This window comes from Xiphophorus maculatus, chromosome 1, assembly GCF_002775205.1.
Source record: "Xiphophorus maculatus strain JP 163 A chromosome 1, X_maculatus-5.0-male, whole genome shotgun sequence".
In the NCBI taxonomy this organism is placed as follows: Eukaryota; Metazoa; Chordata; class Actinopteri; order Cyprinodontiformes; family Poeciliidae; genus Xiphophorus; species Xiphophorus maculatus.
The window spans coordinates 6411594-6425797 of record NC_036443.1 but is presented as its reverse complement, the minus strand read 5'-3'; the positions used below and the strand labels follow the sequence as shown (position 1 = coordinate 6425797).

The window sequence follows — 14204 nt, the reverse complement described above, 5'->3', positions numbered from 1 at the left end:
CAGATCTGATGGAGATGAAATTTTCTCAGTCAGGTCAGGTCGCTTTTGTTGTTGTAATGAAAAGTTATTTGTAACTCAGTAGCTACATGAAGAAAGGATTGTGTCCTGTACATCCCAGGAGCGTTGGGAGAGAACTGCATGTTTGGTTAGAATCTGTTACAAGTCAAGTCCTTACTACAATTATTTGCTTCTAAATGTGAGCTGAACACAGGACTCTTCCTGTTTATCTGTAGGGAAGGTGCGGCACATTCAGTCATGGTCACATTGCCATTGAATTATAAATCGCAAGTAATCAAGTCAGATCTACAGCTGAGCTTTCTGACTGCTGATCCATAATTCATGCTGACCTAGTTGTGGTTTGTTTAGCTGATGCCTCGTCTCTGAGACGCGAGCTTCCATCATTTCCCTGCTACGATGTTAAAAGGCTCCACTTGCCCATCCTGCCTTCTCAAACAGGATGTAAGTGATCTTCTACAGCACTGGAAGAAATGGAGCATGCTACTTTCAGATCTTAAGTAGCATGGTCGCACTGAAGGGAGATCAGGTTCCACCTGCCAGAAAAAGACCTCACGTCTGTGTTTAATGTTGTTAAAAGGTTTGGCTGTGGCATGTTGGGGTTATTTCCTACAGTTTGCCCCTTAGGCAGTGGCAGATACAGTTCCTGTAAAAAAGTATTCACCCCTAGGCTGCTTTACAATTTTACTGCTCCTAAAAATCAATCATGGTCAAAATAATTAGGCTTCTTTGGTGCTATTAGTCTTACAGTGAGTGGAGCAAAGATCAGCAGAGTGCAGAGAGCGTGCTTGCAGTTATTCAAGTATAAAGACAGCTGGTTCTGAAAGGTCCATTCAGTGGTTCATCAGTGTACCTGGCTATCATTACAGCACGACTAGTGAGAGAAGACACCAGGTCACCAAAGCTATGCTGAGGCAGTTAAAAGCGTCAGCTGATGATTGTTGCCAGCCAAAGCTTTATGGGAGTGTAGGGATGAGAAATCAATGCTGGAACTAGAGTTTGCCAAAAGGCACGCGGGAAGAGGCTCCAGGATTTTGTGGAAGAAAGTTCTTTGGTCTGATGAAACCAAAATGGAGCTTTTTAGGAAGACAAGACAATGTTTTGGTAGACATCAAACACTGCTCATCAACACTGCAAACACTATCCCTGCAGTGAAACATAGCGATGGCTGCATCATGCTGCATGAGCAGCAGGCCCTGAAAGGCTTTTAAATGTAGACGGTCAGATGAAGTCAGCAGAATAAAGGGAAATCCTGGAGGACAGTTAGTTTCTATCAGCAGGACAACTACAGCTTCAGAGAAAATGTATTATCCAGTAGTTCCCTCTGCTTTGTCAAGGGAACAAAGCAATTTCTTCCTGCTTACTATTGTTGAATTAATGACAAATTACAGATGACACATAATAAGGCACTTTAACTGTTCCTGGTCCAGTTTTTATGTCTGAATGTAAATACAGTATAAGCCAATAGAAATATTCTCCTCATTACTAAAGTTTGCACCTGACCACCATGTTGTTTTTGTCATTGTAAATATCATTAAACCTCATATACACAGTCAGTCTGACTGATGCACTTTCTGCTCTCATCTTCCTCTGTGTCATTATAACCATTTATTACATAATAAGCCTAAGAATAAACCTCTCATGCTAATCTTTAGCAAATGAGCTGCTAAAGCTGTACACAGCATGGTGAAACAAAGGTCAACACAAGGTTCTTAATTATTAAAAAGCTTAATCTTTATTGCTTTGTTTGGTGTTAAATGAACAGCTGCACAATTAGTCAATAAAATATTTCAGTGAGTGTAATTTACTGAGCCTTTCTGCCAATAATAGGTAGAAATATATGTAAGAGTGGAAGTGTGGGAGATTGACGCCTAACCAGTTGTTGGAGACTTTTAGTCAAACATTTTTACCTTGTTAACCAATTTCTATGCCTGTTTAAAACTGTGGGAGAGGTCAGCATTGCTGACTGAAACATCAGCTCTGTCGTGAATTGTGGTTATTGTGGTGAGGATGGAAGCGCGGTGGACCCAGGTGGCAATGAGAAATGATGTTTTTAATTATGATTACAAAGTATAGAGGTCCAGGCAGCACAGGTGAGCAATGAGGCGAAGAACTCAGACACTGGTAGCGCTTAACACGACTGGAACTGGACACGGGACAGGGTCCGACAAGGAGCAGGAGACACAGGTGGGGTTACATACATACATAGAGGGTAATCAGCGAAAACGAGGGACAGCTGGAAACACAGAGACTAAATTAACTGAAAAAGCACACACACACACACACACACACACAAATTCCAAATTATTACAAGCTCTTCACATATGTGACTGGCCAGAACAAAACCAGGAAACAAGTCTCCCTGGGATTTATTTACAGATTCTGAAAATGTGAATTCTAAACCTTTACTGATGTCAAACACACACACACACACACAAAAATGAAGACGATATGGTCATTTGAATGTTGACACTCTGCAAACAAAAGTGTCAAATTTTCAAAAGAATTTTCCCCAAACCTGATTAGCCACTGGGGGGTGTTAACTTAGCTTTTCATTTAAATTACTTTGCAATAACTACCTAATAATTAACTGCTCCAATCATATAAGTAGTCCTGGTGTGTTTTCTTTCACTGGTATCTTTCTCGTGGATTTTGTCATCAACAAGTAAGGCTCTTTTGGTTTCTCGTATTCTTGTGGTGTGTCACATATATCTAGTTTGTTAATGTAACTGTTTTGTGTCAGGCTAAGAAAACTATTGACATTTCCAGAAGCTCTAAGAACATGAAATTGTCCAAAATGTCTTTGTGTGTTGCAGCGTTAAGAGTTCCATTCACTAGAAATAAGAGAGCTAAACCCAGAAAAACATCCACACACACACAGCTGTTGTACTTCCACTACCCGGCTGTAAAACCTTTTTTTTTTTTTTTGTTTCCGGTGTTTCAAAAGATTTCCTTTCGATTTCACTCATCCTGAGGCTAACATTGATCTTGTCCAAGTCATTTTTTCTTTACATGTCTTCACTATAAACTGTCAAAGTACTGAACTCACACATTTCAGAGTCATGTCTTCTGCCTTCCTTTAAATTCCATCATAAATGAACATTAAAATAATTAAAGTCTGATTTGTCTATATTGATCTCCATATGTTAGAAAATAGTGTTTTTTCCCCTCCAAGTCCTTATTATTTTTGATCTCTTTGATATTAGCGTATAATTTGTCTTCTGGTTGCTTTTATAACAATTCAGGATCAATTTTAATATGCTAACCTGTTTAATAACACAGCCGGTGGATATTGAACGTCTTCTGCCCAAACTGTGTAGTTCCTGTCTGGGAACAACAGTTTTCCTGGTTAGCCTTAGCGGTAATGAGTGCCATAGCCAGCCTCTACCTGATGTGTAGTTGTGACCTGAGCTGAGCTTGGTTGAGAATGAAAACAAGAAGCTTTTCTCTTTTCTTAAATTATTATTCTTTTGTAGAAATTACCGAGTGGATTTTTAGCGCAGTTGATTTATCTCAGTCAGCCTGCAGCCTCTGCTTGGTTCCCTCTGCTGTCCTCCGCATATAAATAAGACAAACATAAGTAGGTCAGACTCCCTCCAACCTCCACCCTCTTCTTCTCTCACTCCTTCCTTCCCTTTTTCCTGCCAGACCCAACACCCTCATCTTTCAGCACTATTTCCACCTTTCCATCTCTCTCTATCTGTCCCCGTCGGTGTCATTTACGTTGAAAGCATCCCAAAAACATAATGAGGTTGGCAGAATTTAGTCTTCCACCTCTTAAAGATGATCTACTGTGAAAAATTCCCTCAGACAAACAAGCACAAAGGCCACAAAATATCTCATGTGAGGGCAGAAAGATTGACTATATTACAGAGGGAAAATATTCTTTTCCAGCACCTGTTAACGATACAAGATCAAAGTGTTTCAGATGCGTCCTCTACATCAGTGGTCCCCAACCTTTTTAGGGTAGGGTTAGGGAACTGCATTCCACCCTCAGATCTTCTGCTTGAGGAAACTCCAAAGGTTCTCAATAGGGTTGAGGTCAGAGGAGGATGGTGACCACACCATGAGTTTCTCTCCTTTTATGCCCATAGCAGCCAATGACACAGTGGTATTCCTTGCAGCATTCATTGTCATGCATGAAGATGATTTTGCTACTGAAGGTACGGCTCTTCTTTTTGAACCATGAAAGAAAGTGATCAGTCAGAAAGTCCATCTACTTTGCTGAGGTCATTTTTACACCTTCAGGGACTCTGAAGGGGCCGACCAATGATCCTTTCTCTTTCCCATATTGCTTGAAACCTGTGGCCTGCTTAATAATGTGGAACATCCTTCTTGAGTAGATTTCCTTTAATTGAGCTCACCAGACAAACTAATCAACCAGCTCTCTGAAATTAATTATAGTGATTCAAAGAGTCCTGACACACAATACCATCTATACATTTAAGAGCACAACAAAAAATTGAATCTTTATGATACTTAAATCCAATTTGCATAATAATTTGGAACACGGTGTACACTATTAGTAGAGGCTCATTTTTATTTTCTCATAACAAAAACGTCTCACATACCTTGTTGTTACCTGAAGCAACAAGCTGTTTTCAATCTGGTCTGGAGTGTTTAATCATCCTTTAATGTTTATCCCAGAGTAGCTGCTATTCTCCACTGCTTGTTACTGACTGAAGCTTCTAAACGCTGTATAATAACTATCTATTTCTAATAGTTGTGGGTGTTACGGAAAACAGACCAGACTTTCCAACATGTTTCTTTTATTGTATTGATCAGGCCAAAGTTTAAAGGAGGATCTTTTAACTCCACAGGGCATTCCTGTGTGTTGCAGAGAAGGGATGTAGAAAACTTTATGAATATTTTATAAATGTACGCTTAACATCTGCTCAGAGTTGGCTTTGCATGAGTGAACGTAGCCTCTTGAAGTTTCACTGGAACAGAGCAGTGACTGAGGCTCTTTGTTCTCTACAGCCTCTGTCAACGAATGGTACTGGTACAGCCAGATCCGTGCGCCGCATTTCAAGTGTCAGCTTCCTTTCTGAGGAGTTGTGGTTTGATGAGTCATGAACATGTCGAAGCTAAGACTAATGTAGCATAAATAAACACAAGACAAGATAGCCAGCAACAGAAACTGTAGGAATGGGCAAACTCATTGGAGAGCTTGTGATGTAACTGAGACGCAGCCTTGAAGTAGATGTGTAAGAATAAGTGAATCTGAACTCTATGATCATACTGCAAACCAGATAAAAGTATAGGGAAGATAAGGAAGAGGAACTTTTGTCCAATTTTATATAACCTTTCCTGCTCTGAGACACAATCTACAGTTTAACCTCTAACCTCCAGTTCAGAGCAAAAGACTGATATCCAGCAAGTCAGATCCCAACAGCTGTCCAATCTAAAGAAGAGACAGACAGCTGCAACATCTGAAATTTTTTTTTCCCATTTTGTTGTGAATTTCTGCATCATCGAAACTACAACAGCTTGTATACCAAACAAATGTAGCGTAAGATGCTCTAAACACATGAGTTATAGTTTAAGCCAAACTGAAAATAAGCTAACCCGTAAGCATGTTAAAATATATGTTTTTGCAAAGTTGAGTTTTTTAAATTTAGACTTCATACGCTTCAGCCAGTGTTGATTAGACCTACTGAAACACCTATCACAAAATGTACTGGAATAAGTGCACCTTGTACACCATGTACATACACCATGTAACAATCATGTGGACTGTTGCATGGTCATGGTGTACATGTACACATCACTGTACAGTATTGAAACTGTATATTTCATGTTTTATGTTTCTAAAACATGAAGAGCATGCAGATATTAAAGGACTTAGTTGCTAAATTTCACCGTTCTGAATTGAACTAAGATAAAATCAGTTGACTTTAATTAGAATGCAGGTGTATTAGAATCGAAATCTGATTACTGGATGATCCTGGCAGATCGTGGCAATAATTCAACCAGACCAGTTTACTTTGTAAATAAAGTGTCTGAGGAGAATTTTTGTTGTGAACCTAACCCATCAACAACCTAAAGAGGAAGAACACGAAATTAATTTGATATATTATTTTGCAAATAGATCCTTAAAAGCCTGATTTTACATTTATTGTCATTTCTTAACATTATTGCTTGTGTTTGATGAATAAATTCAGCAGTGATCGAGAAACTAATGTGTGTGCGTGTTTGGTCTGTGCTCGTGTGTGTCTGTGTCTTCCAGAAAGCCTACTGTGGCCACTGTAGCGAAAGGATATGGGGGCTGGGCGGGCAGGGCTACAAGTGTATCAGCTGCAAACTGTTGGTCCATAAGCGCTGTCACAGACTCCTCCCTCAGACCTGCCAAAGGCTTATGGTGAGTTATTCATTTGCATATGGGCTCGACGGAACACTCCGGTCTGAAATCAAGTTTCACACAGTTAGAAAGTGTGAGGATATGTTCCCTGAGTGAGAAAACGCCGTGGAGTTCAACATGTCAAAGCACTGCGTGCTGATCTTAAGGCAACAAGTTGAATGTTGAACCTGCATCGTGTCAGAATTCTGGTAGCATCGCAGAGTTCTTTGATGCATACGATTTAGCTTTCCAAGACGTTTCACTCATGACATTTTCTCTAGGATTAGCAGTAAGTTTAATTGAGGTAGTCCAAGGATGGCGCATTCAGTATATGAGCCTTAAAGTTTTTGCACCAAGGTAGTTTTGTCTTCTGATTGGTTAATATAGACCAATAAGAAGAAATTTTTACAAAATAAAAACCCTTCCTCACAGAACAAAGCAGACCTCAGGTCTTTTACAAAGACCATCCACCTGTTGAGATTCCCTTAAAGGAGTCCTCCATTAGCGGGATATGCTCACAGCCCCATCGTGGGACAACTGGAGAAGATATTTTAAAGCTAAAAACAGAGCTCAAGGCTCAGTGTGAAGACTACATGTAGAATGAAATCTTCAAGAATAAACTTTGCCAAAAAGGAAATACAATCATTTTAATCCTTCTCAATTGTTGTTTGCTTTTTAATCCCTTCCTTTGGTCTTGTTTTCTGTGTACAACTGTTCTTCTACTGGGAAAAAGTTGGTCCATCCCCAAATCTAACTTGTATACATCTGGTAGTCTTCCTCATGCATAAAATATTTCACCAGTGGACACTGCTCCAAATGAAATTAGTTTGGAGCTTCAAATTGCTAGGCTAATTCAGTATGGAGCTGACCTAGCAACACACTCTTATTACATTCAGTTTGCTGAAACTGTATGGGGGAATTTTTCTCCCATAATTCGAGAGCACACATTTTTAGTCTGGAAGCAGGATTCAATTTTTTTTGTTCTCAAAAATTTTAATATTTTTGCTTACATTTTCATCTTGAAAGCAGGACTTCTCGTCTTTCTTCTCAAAACTTATCTTGCTCTAACCTTTCTCCTCACGCTTTTACAGAGCGTCTTACTCCCGTCGAATGATTCGTAAGCAAGTCATTCTCGCTTACGAATCATTTGTAAGCGAGAATCATTCGTAAGCGAGATTGCGAGGTGCGTTTGTTTCCTTTTAGCAGGTGTGCATGTGTGGCTACTATCGATTGTAGTAACCTGCGCCACCCACTGGATGTAGGGAGTTGGTTGGGTGAACAAACTCCTGCCTAATATCAGAAAGCTTTTAGCGATCAGCACACTGCTAGCAGATGTGTAACATGGAGCAGAAAGCTGAGGCCGTTGTTTTTCCCTACATCCAGTGGGTGGCGCAGGTTACTACAATCGATCAATCTACACACTTACAGTACAACACTTTCATTCTATTTGCTGAGAGGTTTCCAGGCGACGGTGCATTTTTGCTCCAGAAGCAAGCAGAAAATGTTTCGTAAGGAAGCTGAGAGTCCGAGCATAGACTATGTCTGAGCCCGAAGAGGAGTTTTGAGTGCAAACATTACAAGTTTTGAGAACAAAAGGCATGAAATCCTGCTTTCAAATTGAAAATGTGTGCTCTTGGATTATGGCAGAAAAAAAAAAATTGGTGTAAGTATCAAAACTGTTCAGTCCACATATGATGATTCATTTTATGCCTGTTGCACAATTCGGGATGCGACATGATCCAGTATGTGCTATTTAAGACGAGCGAAGCATAACAGGTCGTTTTGTTGTGCTCTTTAACGCGGATGGGAAATAACGGGGAGGAATCAGGTCGTGGCTTTGGAGAAGGAGAGCAACTTGGCACGTTTGACTTCTGTTTGAATTTGTTTTGTGTGTCACTAATGTATGGATCCACATGCCACCCTGAGCTACATTCCTGTTGGCTTATCCGTACACACAGGCTGTCGCAACACAGCTAGAAAATGAGCCCGATTATTTTTGGCCCCTAGGTAACCGACAGTCTTTGAACCTCTCGGTATCCAAGGTGGAGCTGAAGCTTTTCTTCTGTGTTTGAGCAATAACCAGTCTTTTTTTGCAGTGCTCCTTATTTGTCTGGCCAAAAAAATACCCCTGTGTTTACTTCTTTACATGTGAAACTTAGTCATCTTGACTGATTAGCTGGTCAATGTTTTGGTTTCTATCTTTCTTGGATGACACACTCAACTTTGCTCTGTGAGATGTTTTCTAATCTAACCCCACTTTAAAATTCTTTTACCACCTACTAAACTTCTTAATGTGTTATTAATACTGTCTAATGGGTCTAAGTGATCACCAGTCACTGTTTGGCTGTCAGTAAGCGTAGAACGTGTCCTGCAGTGTCTTAAGCGGTCACTGTGGCGCTCAGCTTCCTGCTCCATCCTCTGTAAAGTTAGCTAACACTACAGCACAGCGGCGTGCTCCACGTGGCCAGTCGAGTTGACCACAGAGCAGAGCAGATTCCAAGCTCAGCAATCTGAAGACAGAAGTCCAGATTAGAAAATCAATGTGGTCAATAATGCTAGCTCTGACAGTGAGCTCAGTGTCCGCTGTCTGAATATTGACCAGCATGTCATCTTCAGAGGCAGATTAGTGACTCTGTGGCCCCAGAAAGCTGAATGCCTGTTTCGGAGGGAGTCCTACGTTCTCTTTCCTTAGGCTACTTGTGTGGAAGCAACTCTACAAATGCAGTTTTCGTCCACGGTCCTTGCTGATGTGATTCAGCATACTCTTCACCAAGAGTGTAAAAACATCCAAGGACATGTAACTGGATATCTGGGGGATCACGTCGGTGGATATTTAGATGAAGTTTTGAAATTCTTTTTTCAGGATCCAGTCATGCCATCACAGGAACCCCCTGCAGACGCCAAGAGAGAGGAGGTGGACGTCCCACCGGATGACACGGAGGACGCAGACGGGAGTAAGACATTTCTTCTTTAAGGAGAAGTTATCCCCGACCGTGTTTGTGTTGCTGCTTCACCCTGTTAAAAAGGTTTTAACCCTTAACCAATCTGGTGAGCATTTAGTTTGAAATGTGCAGAATGATAGTAGCTCATGTTTACCAAGATATTTATTTACATTTTTGTGAAAAAAATCTTTCATTAGTTTCTCAAATCAGCTCAAAGTAGCTAAGCTACACCTAAACCAAGACAGTTGTTCCGAAGGACAAAACATTTCTTTGAAAAGCAACTAAAACACCATATTGGATCTTAAGCTAAAATAATTAATTATTTTATTTGTGTTAGGACTAATTAATTATGATATTTCTAATTACTATGTTCACCCACTAGATGGTGCTGCCTTTTGCCCATTTAAAGCAATGTGTGACCCTGTTTACTCTTTTCCTGCTTCTGATGCTGAATAAATCAACTTTATAATGTATTCTGTATAATATTCATACATTGCAACATAATATACATTGTATATTTTTAGCTTTGGTAGTTTTAAAATATTGGTCTGTTAAAAATAAAACAAAAGATCAATATTTATCTTACAGATTTAAGGAAGCTTTCAGTTTCCTATAATTATGAGTTGGTTGTGGCTGATCAGTGATCCGTCTCAGGACTTGATGATTTCTTATGCTTAATGTATAATACATTTGATAATTTTTTTCAATTAGTTCAATGATTGCTTAATTCTTAACTGTGAAATTAAGTGACCACATGGTATTAATAAGGTGAAAAATATCCAAAATGGAATTAATGTTCATTATGGATGAATAAATTAGGCTGAGGTAGTTTTAAAAGACTTCCATGTGAATATCAACATATATATTTTTTTCTATGATGCTAACCTTTTGAAAGGTTAGCAAAACACAGCATAGTTTTGCAATTATCCCCAAGTGCACTTTCTTCCAAAAATAAGTATCTGAATCATCTCACTTTGAACTTTGGGAAATGATCTCAGGTGGGCAGAGCAGCCAAAAGCTTTACTCAAGGAAATGAAGCTTCTTTAAATGAGTCAAAACGTATTTGGTAAAAAAACGACAGTTTAAGCACTTGAGCAGAATTGCTTAATCAGATTTAAGTTGTGAGAATGATGTCATCTTAAGGGGTAACCTGGGCCCCCAGGGGTAACCTTTCTTGGCTCTAAGCCTATAATGTGTTAGAGCAAAAAATATGAGACTTACCACTGATGTAAAGCACATTGACATGTGTTATCTCAGTTAGTCCATAACCTGATCCTCCCACTGCAGCCTCTGTGTATCTATAATACATGAGAAGTTCAAGGTAGTATTTACAATTTTTAATTTGAGAATGAACCATGTGGAAGGATGTAACCATCGGGGTTAGACTCCCCCTGATAGAAGAGTCTGTTAACATCAACAACAGAATTTCTTTGTCAAAAAGACTAAACCTTGGTCACTTCACCTCACATTCATCATCACTGCTTATGTAACTCTCAGCGGTTATCTAACTACTTTAGCCCACATGCCTCCTGCTCAGCTGATGCTCCTGTTAAACGGGCTCTGATGGGCCAACCAGACTGACTGTTTGTTTGGAGTTGCTGTTGCAAAGAGCTGCATGGTTTCACTTGGTTTGATGTTTTCCCATAACTCTGTTTGTTATTATGTTTCTCCCTCTGCTGGCCCTAAACAGGATTGCATGTTTACGTTGCCGTGTGACTCTTTTCCGTTCTTCGCAGTATCCTTTCTGCCACACAACTGTGCAGTGGATACAAGGGGAGATGCAGAGACGGAGGTGAGAGATTGGCCTGGCCACTCTTTCACTTAAAGCATCCAAACCAAAACTCATCGTACTGCATCCTCCGACTTACAGGACTCTGACCTCAATCCTCTGCAGGACATCAAGGCTGTAGTGGACGGCATCGACGGCATCAAGTTGTCCCAAGGCACCACTCTGGGTCTGGGCGACTTTGAGCTGATCCGGGTAATTGGGCGAGGTAGCTACGCCAAAGTGCTGCTGGTCCGGCTAAAGAAGAATGAGCAGGTGTTTGCCATGAAAGTGGTGAAGAAGGAGCTGGTCCATGATGATGAGGTGAGTGAGGCCGTGAGATTAGCAGAAGCTTGTGTTTGTTGTTGAATATTTTATCTTCCTGCTACTCAAGTTTTTATTATGGCATGATGATACTTGACCTGCTGCCCTCAGGGAGGCGCTACAGGTGCATCAAAACAAAAGCAAACAGACTCAAAAACAGCTTCTTCCCAAAAGCATTTAACACCCCGAAAGCTCACACACTAATCGTACGGTGGTTATGTGTTTATGTGTGTTTGTATATATAAATTTAACTGATTTAATATCGTAAATCATGTAAATATCACCATATTTATGCTTATCTTGTACATATTCCCTACATTGTTTGTACTGTTGGAGCGGATTTTAATCTCACTGTTCAGTGACAAACAATAAAGTCTAATTTTAATTGTAACAATCCCACACTCGGCTTCACTAAATGTATGTTGAAATAACCAGCATTTTATTTTGTTGGAAACTAACTTTACATTTTTAGTCCACAAAATTTGTCCTTACTAAGTATTGCTGCCAACACCAACTTCAAATTATACACATATACTACTACACAATTCAGTACAGTTGGGTTGCATGCTGGAACAGCAACAGTAGCTGAAATGACCACTTGTTAGAGTATGCAGAATATTGTGTGGCAACACTCAACATGTCAGACCTGAAAGCAGATGGGCTTCAGCAGCATGAGACAACGATGGACGCCACTACTGTACTGTCAGCTAAGAGCAGGAAAGTGAAGCTACGGTCCTAACAGACTCACCAGAACTGGACTAGAACAGGTTGAAGTAAAGCTGCCCAGTCTAATGAGCCTCAGTCTCATCTGCAGCATTCAGATGTTCGGCTCAGGAGGATAATGCGCCGCGTTTTCTCTCTCAGATGGTCTCAAACTGCCTTTTTTTTTTTAAAGGATTTTTGACCTTTATTTGATAGTGAGCGGACAGGAAAGTGGGTCATCCGTGCCTCTCTGTCAGATGAGCATGATGAGGTGATGAACACAATAATGAAGATTATCAGTTTTCCTCGGTTATCCTCTTCCTACCAGCATCACAGGGTGAGGGAATTCCTCAGAGAAGTCCATGCCAATGCCGATAACCTTCTGCTGCACAACAATGTGAGACAGCTTAGCAAACGCAGGGCTTTGGCACGCTCCTGGTCCATCGGGAGGGAAATAACATCTTTTCTGGCAGAGGTAAAAGAAATGTCATAAGGGAACACAGTTTTCTGAATTCCTAGAAAATGAGAAACAGATTAACAGTATGGCCTTTTGGTTGACATTACTTCACATGTAGGTGAGCTGAACTTGAGGCTACAGGGCAGGGGCAATTCATTTCAGAGGAAACTTGAGAAGTTGATGCCGGCTCACTTCCCTGCAGTGAAGGACAAGGGTTAAAGACAGCAAGATGCGTCTTCTTCTCTTGACTTTATTGAGAAACTCACTGTAAACTTTTGACAGCTTCAGCTCACCATGTTCATTTAGAACCCATGTCTGAAGCTTCTCAAATGAAGTCACACAGCACTTCAAGTGAGTAAATGCTGGGCCTCTACAGATGCAGAGTTGACCTCCAAGCAGATTTGGTCCTGAAGGAGTAGTTTGTCAGGACCGATCCTTCCACTTTATGGCTCCAAATGGTTCCTGTTTCAGCTTTCGCACGTCTGAAGCAAGTAGCCTTGCAGATCTTGACCATGTTTGGCTCCAAACACAACTGCGAGAGACCCCATTCCGTTCGGCCATTTTTGTAGTTTGATAGCAGCAATATCATTATCTACCAGCAGGGAGACCTTTTATTCCAAAGTTTATTAAATATGCCAACAACGGAGGACTTGTCCATCCAGTCTTACACGTTGGAGCCAGAGTCGTACCCAGAGCAGGAGAATGAAGACGGCAGAATTATGCATTCAAATAAATGCATTGCAATGGTGTTATTAGTGTATTTACACCCTCACCATCTATACCAATTACCATCAATAAGGAGCGTAGCTTAACTATAGTGTCCATGCATATCAGATACCTATTTAAATATTAATGCTACCACAATATGAATGAAGTAAACAAAGCCTCAACATAATGAAGGACTTATCTACTGTGAACATCAAGATCGTCACTGAATGCATTTGGGTTATGTGTTTCCCAAGGCAAAAATGGTAAAAAAAAAAAAAGCCAAATAATTATATTCAAAACATGCTCAAAGAGGCAGCTAAAAGCTAGCACACAGCGCTAACAGAAGCAGAAGGCTCAATGCTATCAAACCAATGACAAGGACCTCATAATGTATATCCAACATTGATGTCTAAAATAAACTTTGCTGTCATTTTAGCGTTAACAGCTTGCTGCTTTGCTGTGTACCTCATAAGTGCTCCACAAAACAAACTTTCATTCCAGAGAAAAATGTTATTTAACCAGACACTTCAAAGAGGCTCTGATGTCTAAGGACAATGTAAGAACTCGTGTGTGTTAATACACCCTTGAACTGAACATTTTGACTTGTCTACCTACAACTTCAGCATAACTGAACTTGCACTACAAAATCACTGCGAGAGAGAGAGAAAAAAAAAAGGCAGATTCACCCAACTTATTAGCCAGAAGCCATGACCTTGTTTAGCAGAGCCAGTGATCCGTAGTGCTGCAGATTGGCTGTTGTATTTTTAACTGGTCATCCAGCAGATGGCAGTATTGCTCAACAAATTCTCATTTAAAAAAAACAAAACAACCCAATGTGTTCCTTAGGTTGCACTTAAGATCAGCATCCAGCATCTTTACCCTTTAGTATTAAAGTGAACTGGACTCAGTAGCAAACTGGTTTTGTACCAACAAAGACTCGAAGGAAAGATT

At 40.3% G+C, this 14204-nt stretch overlaps 1 protein-coding gene across 6 annotated transcripts in view; it reads left to right on the top strand.

Annotated features, from left to right (window-relative positions):
• prkcz (protein kinase C zeta) overlaps window positions 1–14204 on the top strand; it is a 106480-nt gene that overhangs the window by 52356 nt on the left and 39920 nt on the right. For 4 of the 6 annotated variants that reach the window (XM_014473697.2, XM_023348413.1, XM_023348454.1 and 1 more), the window contains 4 exons: window positions 6245–6376; window positions 9219–9309; window positions 11034–11089; window positions 11168–11386. In XM_014473697.2, coding sequence (XP_014329183.1) covers window positions 6245–6376; window positions 9219–9309; window positions 11034–11089; window positions 11168–11386 — 498 coding nt within the window. The remainder of the gene's footprint in view (window positions 1–6244; window positions 6377–9218; window positions 9310–11033; window positions 11090–11167; window positions 11387–14204) is intronic. The other 2 variants (XM_023348340.1, XM_023348355.1) reach the window with 2 other exon arrangements.